The sequence below is a fragment of the Bos mutus genome, chromosome 1 (genome assembly GCF_027580195.1).
Source record: "Bos mutus isolate GX-2022 chromosome 1, NWIPB_WYAK_1.1, whole genome shotgun sequence".
NCBI classification, from domain to species: Eukaryota; Metazoa; Chordata; class Mammalia; order Artiodactyla; family Bovidae; genus Bos; species Bos mutus.
In genome coordinates this window covers 109,462,297-109,485,062 of record NC_091617.1, presented here as the reverse complement: position 1 = coordinate 109,485,062, position 22,766 = coordinate 109,462,297, and the positions used below count along the sequence as shown (strand labels likewise).

Here is a 22,766-nt window from a genome sequence, read left to right as displayed (position 1 = left end):
ACCATTGGTGGAACAAATGTATATCCATATGCAAAAAAACAAAACAAAACAAAACAAAACTTTGATTCATAGTGTGAAATATATAGAGAGAGATTAATTCAAAATAGATCATAGATCTAAATACAGAACATAAAATTAAAAAACTTCTAGGAGAAAACAGGAGACATGTCTTTGTGACCTTAAATTAAGCAAAGATTTCTTAATATTCAAACCCAAAAGCAAACAAACAAACAAACCAAAAGCACAATCCATAAAGAAAAAAAACTTGATAAGTTAGACTTCATCAAAGGTAAAACTTCTGTTCTTTAAAAGGCATTGTTTAGAAAATGTAGACAAGCCATCATCATAGATTTGTACAATACATTGATATATGTCATAAAGGACTTGTTTTCAGAATATGTAGACTTATTTTCAGAATATGTATGAACTTTAGAAACTCAGGTGACCATAAACAACCAATAAAAAAGAGCAGAAGATTTGACCAGATACTTCACCAAAATATACAGATGGCCCATAAACACATAAAAAAAGATACTCTACATCATTAGGCATTAGGGAAATGCAGAATAAAACAATAATGAGATACAACCACACACTTCTGTTTTTAAATATTTTTTATTTTTCTTTTTTGCCCACACCTCTTGACATGTGGGATCTTAGCTCCCAGACCAGGGGTTGAACCCATGCCTCCTGCTGTGGAAACATGGTGGCTTAACCCTGGACCTATAGGGAAGTCCCATGACCACACACTTTTAGAACAGCTAAAATTAAAAAGCCTGAACATTATCAGTTGTTGGTAAAATGTGGAAAGACTATACCTCTCATATTCTGCTGGCTGGAATGTAAAACAGTACAACGCTTTGGAAAACAGTATGAAAGTTTCTTAAAAAGTTTAATATACACTTACTTACCTTGCTACTTAGCCATTTCACACCTAGGTATTTACCCAAGAGAAATAAAGGGAAATATCCATACAAATACTTGTACACAGATATTAATAGCTATGTTTCTAAGAGCGAAACAACCTAAATGTCCATCAACAGATGAATGGATAAACAAATTGTGGTATATCCATTTGATGAAACATTACTCAGCAAAAAAAGATAATGAACTATTACTTCATGGTACAACATGGACAGATTGAAAAGGAATTATGCCAAGTAAAAGCTACCAAACAAAAAAGAATATACTGTATGATATATGGAGAATTTTTATAAAATTCTGAAAATACAAACCTATGTATAGACAGAAAGCCAGCTCTTGATTTCTGAGGGCAAGAAGGCAGGAGTGAAGGATTTTAAAAGGGCATGGTGAAACTTTGGGGGATAATAGAAATGTCATTATTTTGATTTTACACACATTATTTTGGTTTTGCACACATATGTTTATATATACCTTTAAAACTCATCTCTCTAGTATATGCTTTTAAAATGTATTTTATTGTTTTCAACTATATCGAAAAAAATCTGTTTTTTTTTTAATTCTCTCAAAACCATTTCTCCTCCAAATCTATGGGTAGGAAATAAGTGGGAAAAAAGCTCTCTCTCAATGGGGCAAAATCTCTAATGCCCCCTTCTGATGTGGTAAGACTGTATAATGAAAAAAAAAAAAAGTACATCTCAGATAGGAAAGCCAGGAGCTGTGGTGAAAAATGGACTGAGAAATTACTCCCAAGTGAAAGAACCACAGTCTAAGCAAGTATTTTTCTTCACCTTCAGGGTAGAAATCCTCAGGTTGCTTCCAATAGGATTTCAGAGTTGTGATGGACTCCACAGGGTGCCAGTTGGTTTACTGTGCACCTCCTAATGAGAGGACTACTGTCCACACCTGATTCACATCAAACATGTCCATTTGATTTGTTCTTGCCATGGAAATGTGAGAGAAGTGACATGCACTGATTTCTGAGCAGAAGCTTTAACAGATCCTATGTTTGGGCAATTTTTCTTTTCTGTCTGCCACAAAAACAGCATTCCCAGGTAGGAGTTGCTCCTTGGGCTACATCCCAGAACAAAACATGAGGAGTAGAGCAGCAGATGACATATAAGCAAAAAAATAAACTTTGACATTGTAAGCCTCTGAGATTACAGACATGTTGAGTTTTGGGTGATTCTCTGAAATTAAAAGAGCAATCAGGTGGAGAGTTGGAAACATGAGTCAGATACTAACAGAACAGATGTGCAGTGGAGATAAAATCTGGGAGTTGTCAGCAACTATATTGCATTTTAACCATAGGCGTGGATAAGATCAGTTAGAGAAAGGGGAGAGAGAGAGAAAAAGAGGCCGCAGAATGAAGTGCTGAGGAACATGAACATGTAATTGACAGGCAGATAAAGATGAGTCTGCAAAGGAGACAGGAATGGCCAAATATTTGGAAGAAAGCCACAAACGAGGTTTTAGTGTAATCCTACTTTTGCTGTCCTCATTCTTTTGTTCCTTCTGCTTCACTTCCTCTTCTCTAGCCTGGAGACTGCTGAGCAAGCATCAGAACCTGCTAGATCTGCCTCACATTTTAAAAGATAAATCTTCCTTTTATATTGCTGGATTTTGAGCCCCATCTGGACAGGGACCCTGTCCTCATGCACCTCTTTCTCTCCAGGGCTTGATGACACTGTCCTGTCCATAGTGTGCCTAGTGGGCAGGAAAGTCCACCCTGCTGCTTGCCAATTTCTTCTCCTTGGTCTTTCACTTTAATATTCTTTTCTCCAAATACCCATACTATTCTTGCTCAGGCTTTGTCACTATTTGTATAAATATTGAGTAGATACGTAAAAGATTTAGATGGGTTTAAAGTGTGATGCTGGATCATTGAAAAAGCAAGAAGTTCCAGAAAATCATCTATTTCTGCTTTATTGACTATGCCAAAGCCTTTGACTGTGTGGATCACAATAAACTGTGGAAAATTCTTCAAGAGATGGGAATACCAGACCACCTGACCTGCCTCTTGAGAAACCTGTATGCAGGTCGGGAAGCAACAGTTAGAACTGGACATGAAACTACAGACTGGTTCCAAATAGGAAAAGGAGTACGTCAAGGCTGTATGTTGTCACCCTGCTTATTTAACTTCTATGCAGAGTACATCATGAGAAACGCTGGACTGGAAGACGCACAAGCTGGAATCAAGATTGCCGGGAGAAATATCAATAACCTCAGATATGCAGATGACACCACCCTTATGGCAGAAAGTGAAGAGGAACTAAAAAGCCTCTTGATGAAAGTGAAAGAGGAGAGTGAAAAAGTTGGCTTAAAGCTCAACATTCAGAAAACGAAGATCATGGCATCTGGTCCCATCACTTCATGGGAAATACATGGGGAAACAGTGTCAGACTTTATTTTGGGGGGGGCTCCAAAATCACTGCAGATGGTGACTGCAGCCATGAAATTAAAAGACTCTTACTCCTTGGAAGGAAAGTTATGAACAACCTAGGTAGAATATTCAAAAGTAGAGATATTACTTTGTGAACAAAGGTCCATCTAGTCAAGGCTATGGTTTTTCCAGTGGTCATGTATGGATGTGAGAATTGGACTGTGAAGAAGGCTGAGCGCCAAAGAATTGATGCTTTTAAACTGAGGTGTTGGAGAAGACTCTTGAGAGTCCCTTGGACTGCAAGGAGATCCAGTCAGTCCATCCTAAAGGAGATCAGTCCTGGGTGTTCATTGGAAGGACTGATGCTAAAGCTGAAACACCAGTACTTTGGCCACCTCATGTGAAGAGTTGACTCATTGGGAAAGACCCTGATGCTGGGAGGGATTGGGGGCAGGAGGAGAAGGGGACAACAGAGGATGAGATGGCTGGATGGCATCACCGACTCGATGCACATTAGTTTGGGTGAACTCCAGGAGTTGGTGATGGACAGGAAGGCCTGGCGTGCTGCGATTCATGGGGTCGCAAAGAGCCAGACACGACTGAGCGACTAAACTAAACTGAACTGAAAGTGTGAAGAACTACAATACAATGACCACTCAGTTTAGGAAAAAGAAGCTTACCATTAGCATTGAAGTCCCTTGGTGCTTCACCCTAATTCCACCACATGGCATCCTTGAAGAGAAGGGTAATTCCTCACACTGATTAAAGGCATCCACAAAATACTACAGAAAACACCTGTTGTTCCTTTGCTTCACTCTATAATTTTACTGAAGCTTCCCCAGGTAGCAGTAGTGATAAAGAATCAGCCTGCGAGTTTGGGGATGCAGGAGACATGGGTTCAATCCCTGGGTCTTGGAAGATCCCCTGGAGAACAAAATGGCAACCCACTCCAGTATTCTTGCCTAGAAAACTCCATGAACAAGAGCCCTGGTGTGCTATAATCCATGGAGTTGCAAAGTCGGACACAACTGAGCATGCATGCATGTAATTTAACTGAGTATGTCTGTATTCCAAAGAAAAAGATTTTGCATATATTTTGTCTTCATGGAAATAAAATTATACTATATGCATTACTCAGTGATTTACTCTTTGTGCTCAAGATTATGTCCCTGGGATTTTTGTCCATGATGTTACATGTAGCTGAAAATCTTCATTTCTTCATCTGCATTATGTTCTAAAGTATACCACAATTTACTTATCTTTTTTGCTTTAGCTATATTTCATAACTTTTGATGTGTAGAAATTTCACTATTATTCAATTCTAAGTATTTTAAATGTAAATTATGATTTTTCATTTGATCCAAGAGTTAATCAGAAACACATTTTTTTTTTAATTTCCAAATACATGGAGATATTTATCTTCTCTTACTGATATTTCTTGTATTCAGAGAATATAGATTATCACAGTGCTGTTCAGTAGAGGTATAATGTGAGCCATATATGTAATTTTTACAAATTTAATTGCCACATTAAAAGAGTAAAAATAAACAGGTAAAATTTATCTTAATATATTTTAGTTAACCCAGTATATCCAAACTATTATTTAAATATCTAATCATTTATTAAAATGATCAGACATTTCAGATTTTTTTGAGTTTTCAAATCTGCTGTGTATTTCACATTTATAGCACATTCTAATTTGGACAAGTATTACTTTAATTGCCTGGAAGCTACATATGACTAGTGGCTACCATTTTGGACTATACAGGTTTATAGTATTTAACAGTTATTTAAAATTTGTTGCAATTTATGTTCTGGCCTAGTGTGTGGTCAATTCCATGTAAACTGAAAAATATTTATATATTTTCCCACTAATTGGGAATATTAAATCAATATCCCTGAAATTATCTTATTTGCATTAGTTCAGTTCAGTTCAGTTGCTCAGTTGTGTCCGACTCTTTGTGACCCCCTGAATCGCAGCATGCCAGGCCTCCCTGTCCATCACCAACTCCCGGAGTTCACTCAAACTCACGTCCATCGAGTTGGTGATGCCATCCAGCCATCTCATCCTCTGTTGTTCCCTTCTCCTCCTGCCCCCAATCCCTCCCAGCATCAGAGTCTTTTCCAATGAGTCAACTCTTCTCGTGAGGTGGCCAAGGTACTGGAGTTTCAGCTTCAGCATCAGTCCTTCCAAAGAACATTCAGGGCTGATCTCCTTTAGAATGGACTGGTTGAATCTCCTTGCAGTCCAGGGGACTCTCAGGAGTCTTCTCCAACACCACAGTTCAAAAGCATCAACTCTTCGGCGCTCAGTCTTCTTCACAGTCCAGCTCCCACATCCATACATGATCACTAGAAAAACCAGAGCCTTGACTAGATGGACCTTTGTTGGCAAGGTAATGTCTCTTCTTTTCAATATGCTATCTAGGTTGGTCATAACTTTCCTTCCAAGGAGTAAGCGTCTTTTAATTTCATGGCTGCACTCACCATCTGCAGTGATTTTGGAGCCCCCCAAAATAAAGTCTGACACCATTTCCACTGTTTCCCCATGTATTTCCCATGAAGTGATGGGACCAGATGCCATGATCTTCGTTTTCTGAATGTTGAGCTTTAAGCCAACTTTTTCACTCTCCTCTTTCACTTTCATCAGAAGGCTTTTTAGTTCCTCTTCACTTTGTGCCATAAGGATGGTGTCATCTGCATATTTGAGGTTATTGATATTTCTCCTAGCAATCTTGATTCCAGCTTGTGTGTCTTCCAGTCCAGCATTTCTCATGATGTACTCTGCATAGAAGTTAAATAAGCAGGGTGACAATATACAGCCTTGACGTACTCCTTTTCCTATTTGGAACCAGTCTGTTGTTCCATGTCCAGTTCTAACTGTTGCTTCGTGACCTGCATACAGATTTCTCAAGAGGCAGGTCAGGTGGTCTGGTATTCCCATCTCTTGAAGAATTTTTCACAGTTTATTGTGATCCACACAGTCAAAGGCTTTGGCATAGTCAATAAAGCAGAAATATATGTTTTTCTGGAACTCTCTTGCTTTTTCCATGATCCAGCTGATGTTGGCTATTTGATCTCTGGTTCCTTTGCCTTTTGTAAAACCAGCATGAACATCTGGAAGTTCATGGTTCACGTATTGCTGAAGCTTGGCTTGGAGAATTTTGAGCATTACTTTACTAGCGTGTGAGATGAATGAAATTGTGTGGTAGTTTGAGCATTCTTTGGCATTGCCTTTCTTTGGGATTGGAATGAAAACTGACCTTTTCCAGTCCTGTGGCCACTGCTGAGTTTTCCAAATTTGCTGTCATATTGAGTGCAACACTTTCACAGCATCATCTTTCAGGATCTGAAATAGCTCAACTGGAATTCCATCACTTCCACTAGCTTTGTTCATAGTGATGCTTTCTAAGGCCCACTTGACTTCATGTTCCAAGATGTCTGGCTCTAGGTGAGTGATCACACCATAATCACAGAAAACTAGTCAATCTAATCACACTAGGACCACAGCCTTGTCTAACTCAATGAAACTAAGCCATGCCCGTGGGGCCACCCAAGACGGGCAGGCCATGGTAGAGAGGTCTGACAGAATGTGGTCCACTGGAGAAGGGAATGGCGAACCACTTCAGTATTCTTGCCGTGAGAATCCCATGAACAGTATGAAAAGGCAAAATGATAGGATACTGAAAGAGGAACTCCCCAGGTCAGTAGGTGCCCAATATGCTACTGGAGATCAGTGGAGAAATAACTCCAGAAAGAAGGGATGGAGCCAAAGCAAAAACAGTACCCAGTTGTGGATGTGACTGGTGATAGAAGCAAGGTCTGATGCTGTAAAGAGCAATATTGCATAGGAGCCTGGAGTGTCAGGTCCATGAATCAAGGCAAATTGGAAGTGGTCAAACGAGATGACAAGAGTGAACGTCGACATTCTAGGTATCAGCGAACTAAAATGGACTGGAATGGGTGAATTTAAGTCAGATGACCATTATATCTACTACTGCGGGCAGGAATGCCTTAGAAGAAATGAAGTAGCCATCGTGGTCAACAAGAGTCCGAAATGCAGTACTTGGATGCAATCTAAAAAATAACAGAATGATCTCTATTCGTTTCCAAGGCAAACCATTCAATATTTGCATTAAGTCCTCTATAATTTTTACTGAATTATTTGTCTGGTTGACCATAGGTTGCTACAATAGATATTACAGGAGGACCATTCACATAACAGCCTAGAGTTGTGCAGTGTACACTTCCATGCCTTATACATTGGTCCCAGATTGACTTACTATAACTAAGGAAGCTATGTTTAATTCTGCAGCTATGGTGTGGGTTTGACAGTGTTTCCTTTAAGTTCCAAAAAGTTTTGCTTTATATATTTTGAGGGTATTTTAGTAGGTGCTATAAGTTTAGAATATTCATAGTGAATTATCCTGTTAGTATTATCAGCCCAGAGTAATGAACTTTTGTCTTAAAGTCTATTTTGTCTGATATTAATATAGTTGCATACTTCTTTTTCTTTAATATTTCCCTGTTAGAAATCTTTTCATGTCCTTATGTTTTAGGAATGTCTTTTACAAAGAGTCTATTGCTAGAGTTTGTATTTATCAAGCCTGTTTCTGTCTTTTAACTCATGAGTTTAGTTTATTTGCCATTATTATGATTGTTACTCTAAGCTTTCTATTTCTCCCTCTTTTTCTGCACTCTTTTCTCCTTTTGGGCCTTGGACAGGGGCAGTATTGTTAGAGTTTCTTTTATGTTCTTAGTGCATCTTCTTCTAGTGGCATATTCTATTCTTTTAGTGGTTATTTTTGAGATTTTTACCATGCATACTTAATGAAGTACAAAATTAATGTATCCTGAATAATGCAAACTTCTCTTGAATATCTCAAACTTCTCTTGAATAACACTTGAGCTCTGATAGTTGCCATCCTGACATACATTCTACATTTTTGTTTAGTGTTCTACTTCTGATCTTTTGATAGCCCCACTAATTATATGCAGTCAAAACCAATTTTTTATACAGGTGATATTTATTTAGAAGGACCTACATACAGAGTCTCTACATAATTTTCAAGGTCCAGCACAATATGAAAATGTGGAGCCTCTTCAAAAAAAGACAAAGAAACTTTTCCTTTCCTTCACCATCTCTCTCTCAACTGGTCATGGTCTTTTTTTGTTTATTTGTTATTGAATCTCATGCTCCCTTGGGCACAGAGAAATCCCAGCATGGATGCAGGCTCTCACAGGCACCAGGGACCTGCCCCAGACTCAGCAAACGGGACACAGTTAGCAGACCCAACCCTCCCCTGCCTGTGCCCAGGCCTGCATTCTCACTAGAAGCAGAGGATGGCAGGAGGTGGGACTATGTGTGAGCCAAGATTCCAAGCCCCTAGTACATGCCTGACTGTCCTATCAGACCTCACTTACAAAGCACAGATTCAAAGATAAAGTTAACTTCTCAATGGTGACCACAGAGCATTAAACCTGAAGTGCAGTCTCCTTCAGAGTATAGGCCCTATACAACTATCCTGATCACACACACAAGAAGCCCTCCCTGCCTGTATGTTTGCCAGTTCCTTTGCTCACCATTTTTTCTTGATCATCTGCCTTTCCTTCTGAAATCATATTCCTTCCTGCAAAGCATATTTTTTAGCAGTCCTTTAACCATCAGTAAACACAAGATTTTATTTTTCTGAGCATATTTTATTTCAGCCTCTTTCTGAAAGATAGTTTTACTGGGTACCCAACTTCAGGTTGATGGTTATTTTCTCATGGGATTTTTAATGTTGTTGTCTTTGTCCTTCCTTATTTTTACTGGAGAGTAAGCTTTCAATATGTTTGAGTTCCTTTGAAGATAATGTTTTGTTTCCTCTCCATCTTCTTTTAATGTCTCTTTAACTTCAGTATTCTTCATTTTCACTACCAGGTCCCATGTATGAGATTTATTTTTATTTATCTTGCTTGGAATCCTTTGGGCTCCCTAGTTTGTTGTAATGTCCTTCCTCTCCCTTTCTCTTTCTTTTGCTTCTGAAATTAAAAATAGATAAATATTAGATCTTTTCACTCTGTCCTCCACATATCAAGCTCTTTTTTATTTTACATATTTTTTACTTCCTGTACTCAGTTCAGTTCAATCACTCAGTCGTGTCTGACTCTTTGCGACCCCATGAATTGCAGCATGCCAGGCTTCCCTGTCCATCACCAGCTCGTGGACCTTGCTCAAACTTATGTCCATTGAGTCGGTGATGTCATCCAACCATCTCATCCTCTGTCAGCCCCTTCTCCTCCTGCCTTCAATCTTTCCCAGCATCAGGGTCTTTTCCAATGAGTCAGTTCTTACATCAGGTGGCCAAAGTATTGGAGTTTCAGCTTCAGCATCAGTCCTTCCAATGAATATTCAGGACTGATTTCCTGATGGACTGGTTGGATCTTCTTGGAGTCCAAGGGACTCTCAAGAGTCTTCTCAAACACCACAGTTCAAAAGCATCAATTCTTCAATGCTCAGCTTTTTTTATAGTCCAACTCTCACATCCATACATGACTACTGGATAAACCATAGCTTTGACTAGACAGACCTTTGTTGGCAAAGTAATGTCTCTGCTTTTTAATATGCTGTCTAGGTTGGTCATAGCTTTTCTTCCAAGGAGAAAGTGTACTTTTAATTTCATGGCTGCAGTCACCATCTGCAGTGATTTTGGAGCCCAGAAAAATAAAGTCTCTCACTGTTTCCATTGTTGCCACATCTATTTGCCATGAAGTGATGGGACCAGATGCCATAATCTTAGTTTTCTGAATGTTGAGTTTTAAGTCAGCTTTTTCACTCTCCTCTTTTCACTTTCATCAAGACATTCCCCAGTTCCTCTTTGCTTTCTGCCACAAGGGTGGTGTCATCTGCATATCTGAGGTTATTGATATTTCTCCCAGCAATCTTGATTCCAGCTTGTGCTTCATCTAGCCCGGCATTTCACATGATGTACTTCCTGTACTGCACCATGTATAATTTTTTGAATCTCTTTTTCAGCTTATTACTTCATTTATTAACTGTGAGTAATCTGTTATAGGATTATCTACTGTGTTTTTCATCTCAATTATTATGTTTTATTTCTACAAATTCAATTGGTTCTTTTCAGATTTCATTAGTCATTTAAGTTAATCTTTCATTTCTTCTAACATACTGAATATCCTTATTTTATATTCTATACCTGAAAATACTTTAGAATTTGTGACTTTGATTACGCTATCATTTGTGTCTGCTCATCCTTCCTCTTCAGTTCAGTTCAGTCGCTCAGTCGTGTCTGACTCTTTGTGACCCCATGAATTGCAGCACACCAGGGCTCCCTGTCCATCACCAACTCCCGGAGTTCACTCAGACTCACGTCCATCGAGTCAGTGATGCCATCCAGCCATCTCATCCTCTGTCGTCCCCTTCTCCTTCTACCCCCAGTCCCTCCCAGCATCAGAGTCTTTTCCAATGAGTCAACTCTTCGCATGAGGTGGCCAAAGTACTGGAGTTTCAGCTTTAGCATCATTCCTTCTAAAGAACACCCAGGGCTGATCTCCTTTTACTGGCTTTTTAACAAATAAATTTGTGAGTTTTAAAATTATGATCTCATGGGTCTTGAATTTTAGTCTGTAAGAATTCTTTGAGTTTCAGATTTAAGTTGGTTTCTCCCCAAAATGTTGGTGTTTTTCCTACCAGGCATCTGGAAGCAAGGTTATCCTAGCATCATTTTATGATATCTCCTCAATTTGAAGCTTTTTGGGACACTCAGGTAGTGTGAGTTCAGGATAAAAACCTGCATTGGTATTGGCTTGCATTTACAAATTCTTGTGAGAGATTTGTATTTTCCCCTCCATCTAGCACCAAAATTCAAGCTAGAAATTTGGGTTTTGTTCCTTGACAGGAGATGTTATTTGTATTTTGTACATACTGGGTGTGAATTTCATATTCTGACATACAGTATGACAGAAATGACATACTGCATATGTTGCTCTTTGAGATACAATTTTATGCAGATAAGTTTCCTCTCAAGCTCTTCCTTTCTCTCCTGACTCCAGTGCCCTTCATGGCTATGAAATTTAAGGCTCAAGTACATCATATTTGGAAAGTACTTTCAAAGTGAGAGTTGGCTTTAATTCTCAACTTATTGTTGGAGTTATTCCTTTCACTTCATTTTTTTTTAATGAAATTAGGAGTAATTTTGTATTTACAGAAAAGTTAACAAAGACAGTAAAAGGATTTCTTTCCTGGTCCCATTTTTTATAACCATGGCACATCTGTAAAAACTAAGAAATTAATATGGGTATAATACAATTAACTAACCTACAGACTTTATTCAAATTTCACTAGTTTTCCACTGATAACCTTTTCCTGTTCTTTTCTTGATTTGTGTGTCCTTCATCTTCCTAACTTTTTGTCCAGGTCACTAATGAATTTTAAGACTTTTTTTTTAATAAGTGAAAAAACATTTACTTATTTTCAGTAGAAAAGTTGTCAAGGTACCTAGTCTGACACATTTCTAAAAAGAAGTCTAAGGAGTTTTATCCTTTTCAATCATCATCACTTGAATAATATTTGTAATCCTGGTTACCAAGTCCAGCTGCCTTTGTGACCTCAAAATTTTCTAGCCCAGAAATGTAGGCACTATTTTTATTAAAAAATGTTTAACAATATTCTAAGAGTGAGGCAAGAATAGAGATCAAGCAATAGATTGACAATCTATCACAATACTCTAGGTGGGAAATGAAGTCAATAACCTTAACTGTTGGTAGTCATAAAGGAAGGGAGGAAATAGTTTGAGGTACACCAAGGAGCAGAATACATAGAACTTGTTACTGAATGGAAGGGCTTCCCTGGTGGCTCAGATGGTAAAGAGTCTGCCTGCAGTGCAGGAGACTGGGATTCAATCCCTGGGTCAGGAAGATCCCTGGAGAAGGGAATGGCTACCCACTCCAGTATTCTTGCCTGGAGAATCCCATGGGCAGGGTAGCCTGGTGGGTTATAGTCCATGGCGTTGCAAAGAGTCAGATGTGACTGAGCAGCTAACACACACACACATACACACTGAATGGATGCGGTAAAACAAGAAGAAGGAAGAGTCAGCGATGACTCAGGGATTTCTTGCTAAAGATTTTGATTGTTGAAGCTTTCAGAGTCCAAAAGAAAGGCAACATTGTGGAAGATGAAGTTGAATTTCTTTTTTGACATGTGGACTCTTTAGTGTTAATGGCTCATCAGAGTGGAGATGTTTAACAGGAAGTTATAAATGAAAGTCACAAATCTGAGAAAGAGGATGATGATGAAAAGCAAAGGGATTAGAAAGAGGAATAAGCAATGGAGAAGAATCACTTACACAGAAAATAAGAAAGGTTATGGTGATTATAGAAGGGGGTGTGGGACTCCCTGACTGAAAGGCATGCTTTTGCCACAACTTGTGGTGTAGTATTAAATACTGGGAGTGAGTAGCCTTTCCTTTCTCCGGGGGATCTTCCCAACCCAGGAATTGAAGCCAGGTCTCCTGCACTGTGGGTAGATTCTTTACCAGCTGAGCCACAGTGGGGCTGGATCATCAAAAAAACAAGAGAGTTCCACAAAAACATCTACTTTGCTTTATTGACTATGCCAAAGACTGCGTGAATCACAACAAACTGTGGAAAATTCTTAAAGAGATGGGAATACCAGACCACCTGACCTGCCCCCTGAGAAATCTGTATGCAGGTCAAGAAGCAACAGTTAGAACTGGACATGGAACAACAGACTGGTTCCAGATCGGGAAAGGAGTATGTCAAGGTTGTATATTGTGACCCTGCGTATTTAACTTATATGCAGAGTACATCATGTGAAATGCTGGACTGCATGAAGCACAAGCTAGAATCAAAATTGCCAGGAGAAATATCAATAACCTCAGATATGCAGATAACACCACCCTTATGGCAGAAACCAAAGAAGAACAAAAGAGCCTCTTGATGAAAGCGAAAGAGGAGAGTGAAAAAACTGGCTTAAAACTCAATGTTCAAAAAACTAAGATCATGGCATCTGGTCCCAGCAGTTCAGTTCAGTTGCTCAGTTGTGTCCGACTCTGCGACCCCATGAATCGCAGCATGCCAGGCCTCCCTGTCCATCACCAACTTCCGGAGTTTACCCAAACTCATGTCCATCGAGTTGGTGATGCCATCCAGCCATCTCATCCTCTGTTGTCCCCTTCTCCTCCTGCCCCCAGTCCCTCCCAGCATCAGGGTCTTTTCAGATGAGTCAACTCTTCGCATGAGGTGACCAAAGTATTGGAGTTTCAGCTTTAGCATCAGTCCTTCCAATGAACACCCAGGACTGATCTCCTTTAGGATGGACTGATTGGATCTCCTTGCAGTCCAAGGGACTCTCAAGAGTCTTCTCCAACACCTCAGTTTAAAAGCATCAATTCTTTGGTGCTCAGCTTTCTTTATAGTCCAACTCTCACATCCATACATGACCACTGGAAAAACCATAGCCTTGACTAGACGGACCTTTGTTGGCAAAGTAATGTCTCTGCTTTTGAATATGCTATCTAGGTTGGTCATAGCTTTCCTTCCAAGGAGTAAGTGTCTTTTAAAATCATGGGTGCAGTCACCATCTGCAGTAATCTTGGAGCCCAAAAAAATAAAGCCTGACACTGTTTCCACTGTTTCCCCATTACTTCATGGCAAATAGGTGTGGAAACAATGGAAACAGTGAGAGATTTTATTCTTTGGGGCTCCAAAATCACTGCAGATGGTGACTGCAGCCATGAAATTAAAAGCACATTTTCTTCTTGGAAGCAAAGCTATGACCTACCTAGACAGCATATTAAAAAGCTGAGACATTACTTTGCCAACAAAGGTCCATCTAGTCAAAGCTATGGTTTACCCAGTAGTCATGTATGGATGTGAGAGTTGGACTATAAAGAAAGCTGAGTGCCAAAGAATTGATGCTTTTTTTTAAATTTTATTTTATTTTTAAACTTTACATAATTGTATTACTTTTGCCAAATATCAAAATGAATCCACCACAGGTTTTGAGAAGACTCTTGAGAGTCCCTTGGACTGCAAGGAGATCCAACCAGTCCATCCTAAAGGAAATCAGTCCTGAATATTCATTGGAAGGACTGATGCTGAAGCTGAAACTCCAATACTTCAGCCACCTGATGTGAAGAACTGAGTCATTAGAAAGGACCCTGATTCTGGGAAAGATTGAAGACAGGAGGAGAAGGGGACGACAGAGGATGAGATGGTTAGATGGCATCACCAACACAATGGACATGAGTTTGGGCAAGCTCCAGGAGCTGGTGATGGACAGGGAAGCCTGGTGTGCTGCCGTCCATGGAGTCACAAAGAGTCGGACACGACTGAGCGACTGAACTGAAGTATAGTATTTAAAGGCTTAATTTCAGTACCTCTGTGACTGTTCTCATAAATCTCTCGCACTTGCTTCCACTCAGAGGGTCACAAACTTAGCTTTAAGAGCCAATTACCTGGATTAAAAGATTAAAATGTTCTTTGTGTTTTCTCTCCTGTTTTCTATTATGTTTTGTATTATGCTACATCTCAGACATTACCCTTTACTTAATTTGGTTTGTTCCTATTAGCATTTGAGATAAATGAAAGGAAAATAAATCTAGCAGAAACCACAAATGTGCTGATTTTGTGGCACAGCCCAGCATATTTTCCTTTTTTAAAGAAACAAAATATTATCTATTGTCTAGTGTCAGAATTTAATCAGAAACTTTGGAACCACAATGTATAGTATTTTATTATATTTGTGACTCTACATATGTTGTTACTGTTTCATATAAAAATAATAATAATACTTATTAAGCAAAAATTAAGCCTGACCTTGTTGCCAGTGTTTTAAAATTGCTATTAACAGTTAAAATGGTATGAAATATCATATGTTTTTTTCTAAGGGGAAGAATATACAGATTGAGTTGTGAAATAATTTCTAGAGCCAGGAATTGTAATTTAGGAAGAGTGTTATGGGTGTGTCTTGACTCATTTGTCGTGTTTACGGTTTTCAGGGAGTTGATGCTGATTTCACATCAGAAAAGCATCGAGCAGCTGCAAGAAACCCTTAGACAGAAGCTGCTGAACGATGATAACTGGAGGGAGAAGGTAACGAAAATGTGACTTTCAGCAGTATGTGTCTTATTTGCTTTTTAAAAATTCTGTCCGTTTGCCAGACTACTTCAAATAGGTTTCTTTGTTTCTATGCACACCTTTGGTTCCTTCTGGAGCTTCCTAGATCAAACATGCTTATGACATATGTTTTTTTCAAAATATTAGACAAATAGGAAATTAAAAGGTAAAAATAGAATTTGAAACCTTAATAGTTTAAGATAGCTTTTCATTCTCATGTAAAAGCATAATTTTTACTTTTGAATATTTACTGTTTTTCCCCATAAAATGACAGAATCTGCATTTGACCATATCCTTAAAAACAGGGGAACATTAATTCATTCTTACAGTTCCTGCCTTTAAGAAGATAATAAAAGAGAATGAAAAATGACTTAAAAATATTCAGTTATGAACTTTTGGCAGTGAAGTAAGTATTTAGCTCACTATTTACAGAGAAAATGTTTGCTTTTATAGTATGAAAAACTTTTTCATTGATTTTTGTCTTCAGAGTTTTCTATATTTTCAAATTTTCAGCAGTGAATATATATTTCTTTCATAACTTTAAAGAATACAAATTATACTTTTAAAATTCTTAGCCTCTGCTTTCTCAGGCCTTGCACAGCTCTAGTCATTAAGGCTAGACATCATCTCCCTGTTATAAACTACAGATATTTTTTGACTGATCCCTCAGCTTTATCATGCATACTGTGCTGAAACCTTTGCAACCAGCTGTGTCTCTTCCCCTACCAGTACCTAATCCTAGCTCTAGCCTTCTGTCTCGTTTTTCTGATTATGTCTCACATGTGCATCAGAACTAGAGCTGGCTACTGAAATTCAGATAACTTGACTGAAGTCCTGACAGACTGTTTGGTTATCATTAGATTCTTCTCCTCGGTGACTTTACCTTTGAGCTGCCTGGAAAGCCCTGGCTATATGTATAAAAAGATATTATAAACATTTCATCCTTTTCTTTTTGGTCTCATCTTGTGAGTCAGAAATTTCACTGATAGAGACTTCCCCGGTAGTCCAATGACTAAGATTTCACACTCCCAATTCAGGGGCCCAGGTTTGATCCCTGGTTAGGGAACTAGATCCCACATGCTACAACTAAGAGTTTGCATGCCACAACTAAAAGATCCCTCATGCCACAAGTAACACTCCACACAGCTAAGTAAATAAATAGACATTAAAAAAGAAAGAAATTTCACTGATGGAAGTAATGTCTGTAGAGATTCACAGATCTTTCCCTCAAACTCCTTAGTTCCTCTTTGACTGAGAGAGTGAACTTTCCTGCCTTTGCTTATGTATAAGTTCCTCGTCTCCATTATCACACATCACCAACATCCTTCAGATATTAATCCATTGGAGAAGTCTCAACACTTATCATCCAGTCTAGTACTGTTGCTCAGTGTGCCCTGTGCCTAAAGTGCTAACACAGCACGTAGACCAACTTAGTGTTAGCATCTGACCATATAAGTGTACAGGGAGGCCTGGCGTGCTGTGATTCATGGGGTCGCAAAGAGTCGAACACGACTGAGCGACTGATCTGATCTGATCTAAGTGTATGCTCTTGCTTTATGCTAAGTTAATTTGTTGATGAAAATAAATCTATATAAGATTCTCTAAGTTCTTATTAAGATCATGGATATCTTTCTAATAAATTAATTACATCATAGATATATTTGGCTCATATAATTTTCTATAATATAAATGGATATTTCATTTTTTGAGAGGACATGACTTTTTGTTAATAAATTTTATCATTTAGTTTAGCAGTAAATCAAGATCCAGACCAGTAAAGCCAATGAATGATAATTATCCTTGGCTGAGTTAGTTATCGAGACTATGAATAAAAAGTTCCCTGAAAGTCCTCTCATGAGAAAGAAGAATCACTAATATGACATTGTCATCTCTTTCTTGGGTCACTGTGCCTTTGCGTAGGAATGAAATGTTCCCTTTACAAATATATAATACACATATTAGAATAAACTTCATAACTTAAATGCTTTTAACATTCAAAAACAAGTAGATAGCAATTTATGTCTGTGCTTAATTATTTTAGAGTATGTAAAAAGCACATAATAGAATCAATAGTTGCTATGCAACAAGGATGGCACATTTTAAAATAACTGAGTATTTACTAATTGTCATGGATTTTTGTTTATTTCAAGTATTGCTTTGATGTGAAGAAAGCAAATTAATGTGCAGGCTGAACATTTTAAATTGGCTCCAAATGCAGTGTTGGTACTTTTCAGTTAAAATGTTGTAATTAAAAAATGTCCTACAACCAGACTGCTTACAATAAGTGATGGTCATTTACTGCCTATCACTTTGTAGTGCCCTAAACAAATTCCAATCAAATATTTTTTTGAATTATTACTAAAACATCACATTATGGGGCATTTTAAATTATACTAATCATCTCATTTTAAACAGTACATACAGCTTGTAGAAACCAATAATTAAAACAAAGAAAACCTTACTTCCTCACTAAATGAATGGGAGAACAAGTTTACTTCCAGAAATAATCAATTCCAACTTTAAAGGGGGAGGCAAAGAAAATCTCAAATTCTTCTTTAAAATAGAAGAGACAAATGACCTAGTAATTCCTAATGTATTTCAGTGTACTGTTAATCAAATTTATAAGAAACAAGTTATAAAATAAAATTTTATAGGAATAAAGTTGTCCTTTTTAAAATATCAATTTTCCTTTATGTATAATAAATGTATGGCTAAAATGAATATTGAGGGTACGCTTTAATTTTTTAAATTGTGCGACGTATTAATAATTTCCAAAATTGAATTAATAAAATCATAAGATTTTAGATCAGAATAGCCTGCAAAGATCATCTGATTTAAACCCTTAATCTAGATAATAAATATAGTCTCCATTATTAACATGTTTACTATATGTCAAGCCTTGTGCTGAATGCTTTTCATCAATGTAATCTTAATCACTCTAACATTATTATTCCCATTTGCACATAGAAAAAAATAAGACTCGGAGAAGTTAGATAATTTGCCAAGTTTATATAGCCAGGAATTGAGAAGTGATACAACCCCTCCACCTTCAAAAACTGAGAGCTAAACACAAAGTCCAACATGTCTGTATTTGACTTAGGTGGACTAATAGGAACCAGATTTACCCTCCTTTCTGAAACAACTAAAACACTGGAGAAAAGATAGAAAACAATGGTTTCAAGACTCTGGACATTAGGCAGTGAAGGACAGTGATTCCTAGAGATAAGAGACAGACAAGGTAACCCTTATCACTACTCTGACTTAGTACCTTGAAATAGATTTAAGGCTATGGTAAAGGGAGTGGGAATCCAGGTAGAGTTTGGCAGATTCTGAGTTGAGGAGACTTTGCTAAGAGTCCAGGGAGATCTGTGTGGCTAGAATTCACAGTTGAGTATTCTCAGAAGAGAGCTGCCCAGAGAAAGAATGTTGGATATCTGCAAAGAATCCCCATTAAGTATATGTGACCCGTGCATATATATGGGGAAACTACCTAGAGCCAGGGAGATGGATCTGAAAGGATTAGAGATAAGAGTACCAAATACTTACATGAGGTCAATAATAATGTCTGTTCTCACCAGCCAGACTGGAAAGGCAACAATTCACAGGGGACTGGGTAAAGTTCTCAGAAGGGTCTTGCATGAATTGTAGGGAATAATTAGCCCTGGACTAAATGCTGAGCTGGTCCTGCCTAACAAATTTTAAAAGGAAGACCTTAAAAAATATCAGGCTGATTCCAAGAAACTTAACTGCTCCCAGAAAAGAATTCAAGATTATTTATAAGAATACAAAAATATCCAGCAAAATTCACAATGCAGCCAATGAAAAAATTTCCATGCATGGGAATAGGAAAATAGAACTCATAGTGAAAAGAAAAATCAACAAATAAAAATTGACTCAGAAAGACACAGATGTTAAAATTATCAGACAAGGACATTAAAACAGGTATAACAACTGTATTCTTTATGTCCAAAAACTAGAGGAAAAATTGACCATGCTAAAAAGAGGTGTAGAAGATATAAAAAAGATCTAAACTGAATTTATAGAGATGAAAATTACAATATCTGAAATGAAAAATACACTGGATGGGATTAATGGAAAATTAAACATTCCAGAAGAAAAGTTTAATGAACCTGAAGACACAGCAATAGAAGCTATACAATGAGATAAAAGAGACTCAGAACAAACAAACAAAGAGCACCAGTGAGCTGTGAAACAAATTCAAGTGGCCTAATATATGTATAATTGGACTCCCCATAGGACAGGAAAGAGAGGACAGAAGAAATATTTGAAGCAATAGTGGCTAAAAACTTAAAGTTTAATGAGAACTATAAACCCACAGATTCAAGGAGCTCAATAAAGCTCAAGCACACCAAGAGACATTATAATCCAGTTGCTCAAAAATGTCAATTAAAAAATCTTAAAAGCAACTAGAAAATAAAAGACATATATAGAGGAACAAAGATAAGGATGAGAGCAGATTTTCTAAAAATCATAAACAATGTAAGCAAGAAGATAGTGGGGCTGAAAGTACTGAAAGAAGGGTTGGGCAGGGGTGAGGGGGTGGCAGTGGGAGCTGCTAACTTAGAAATTCTATACAAAGTGAAAACATTTTTCAAAACATGAGGGTAAAAGAAAGGTCTTTCAGAATGAAAAAGCTGAAAAAAATGTATCACCAGTACACCCACACTATAAGAAATGTTAAAAGTCCTTTATTCAGAAGGAAAATTATACCAGATGGAAATAGGGATCTATACAAAAGAATGCAGAACACCAGAAATGGTAGCAATGTGAATAAGTATGATATTTTTATCATTTAAATTTCTTTGTAATTGACTGTTTTTTAAAACTAATAATCTATTATGACATCTATAGCATGTAGAAGCAAAATATATGACAATACCACAATAGCTTGGAAGGGAGAGATGAAGTATGCTGTTGTAAGATTCTTTAAGTGAGAATATAATTTATTGGCTGTCTTAACTGTTCAGTGGTGAGCTACCTTTAGGCACAGCTGGATTCAGGGCTCTCAAGCTGGTTTTCTGCCAGATTGGCTTCTTTTTCAGACTCAGGGTTGTCCCTCCTGATGGCAAAAAGGGAGCAGCAATGTTTCCCATCACTTTTCTACATTCTTAGCAAGAGACTGACTGTGGCTGTCAGATTCTAACTGAACCATGCGCTCAGTCTTGGACCAACCATGACAGCTGGCAAGACTGGGTATATTGGTTCACTCAGGCCTGGGTCACGTGCTCATCCTTGGCAAGACAGAATCCCACTCAGTCATATTGACTGATAGTAGGAGAAGAATGAATCACTACAAAAAAGGAAAATATAAACAAATATCCCCTGAAGTTCTCAGGTAAGAGATGGGCCAAGAGATAGGGCAACAGGTGAGCAAACTGACAATGAGCTGGGAAGTACAGTGGATCCTTCTGGGGTATCTTCCTGGCAGATTACCCTTCTCTTTGAGAATTTCTCCACGTGCTGCATGGGTTGAATCAGATTCCTTTCATTTTGCCCCCCTAGGCCCACTCTGCACCCTTGAAACCCTGCTTTCTATCCCCAAAGCCTGAATTGAATGGATGAGAGTAGTAGTTCCTGGACCCTCTAACTCTTGATTGGGATTGGTGAGTAGGGAACAATGGCAGAAGATCTAAGGAAAGGAGGAAGGGATCCTTTCATTCTAGTTATATCCGCTAACCAAACCACCACAGCTCCCCCTTTCCCCCAGCTTTATAGAGATATAACTGACGTGTGACACTGTGTAAGTTCATGATGTACAACATGATGATCTCTCTCACACACACACATACATACATATATATATATAGCAAAATAATTACCACAATAAGATTAGTTAACACATTCTTCATACAATTATCTTTGTTGCTTTGGTAGCGAGAATATTTAGATTCTTATACAATATATAAAGTGATATATCACTAGAAGATAGACTGCATAAAGTTAAAAATATATTCTGTAAACTCTAAACCAATTACAAAAATAGAAGAACAAAGAGTTATAGCTAATAAACTAGCAAAGGATTGGAAATTGAATTTTAAAATAATGCAAAAGAAGACAGAAAAAGAGGGGAAAACAATGAGATGGGTCAAATAGAAAGCACATAGCAAGACAGATTTAAAGCTAGTCACATCAATAATCAAATTAAATATAAATGCTCTAAACCAGAGATCAGCAAACTTTTTCTATTAAAGGTCCAATTAGTAAATATTTTTGGTTTCTGGACCGTACAGTCTCTGTTGCAACCACTCCACTCTGCCCCTGTAGCTTAAAAGCAGCCAGAGATGATATGCAAATGAATGGGCATGGCTGAAGTTTAGTCTTGGGCCATAGTTTGCCAAGCCCTCATCTAAATATCCCCATTAAAAGACAGATTGTCATGTTGGATAAAAATGCAAGATTCTACTATATGTTGCCTATAAGAAATGTATTTTTATATAAAGAAATATTTTAACAAAAAGGCTAAAAGTAATGGATTGAAAAAGAAGCTAGAGTTGCTACATTATAATCAAAATAGAGTTCAGAGAAAGAAACCAGAGTATTTAGAATATTACCAAAGATAAAGAAAGTCATTTCATAATGATAAAGGGGTTGGTTCACCAAGAGGACATTTAACCCTAAACATTTTTTCACCTAGAAACAGAACTTTAAAAATTAAGCAAAAAGTGATAGAACTGCAAGCAGAAATAGACAAATCTTTAGAGTCAGAGATGTCAATAGCTCTCTCTCAATACCCAGAAAAACCATTAAGGATATATACTATGGAAAATAGTAAAATAGTTTATTCTTAAGAAATATTAACAAATATGACTTGATACATATAGAATTCTTCATTTAACAGCAGAATATTCATTCTCCTCATGTGTGCATGGGACATTTATTAAAGTAGATCATATACTGGGAATAAATGTCTTAACAAATGTAAAAGAATTCACTGGACATGACTTTGAATAAACTCCAAGAGACAATGAAGGACAGGGAAGCCTGGCATGCTACAGTCCAGACATAACTGAACAACTGAACAACAACAACAACAAAGAATTCAAGCCATATGAAGTATTTTCTCTAACCACAATGGAATTAAATTAGAATTCATTAACAGAAAGTTATCTGGGAAAAAATACCCCAATATTTTGAACTAAATAAATACCAACTCCATTCCCTTAACCACTGTGCCATGTAAATGTGTGGGGAAAAAAGGTGCCTGGGAAAACTCACCACACTGAGCTACGGAGTCCACCAGAGACATCTGAGTGCACAGCCTGCCCCACCTCGTGGCAGCTCTAAGATCTTGGTGAAG

At 37.7% G+C, this 22,766-nt stretch overlaps 1 protein-coding gene across 1 annotated transcript in view; it reads left to right on the top strand.

Moving 5' to 3' along the window:
• LEKR1 (leucine, glutamate and lysine rich 1) overlaps positions 1-22,766 on the top strand; it is a 192,128-nt gene that overhangs the window by 130,823 nt on the left and 38,539 nt on the right. The window contains exon 8 of the mRNA XM_005902068.2: positions 15,331-15,424. Within this exon, the coding sequence (XP_005902130.1) occupies positions 15,331-15,424 (94 nt within the window). The remainder of the gene's footprint in view (positions 1-15,330; positions 15,425-22,766) is intronic.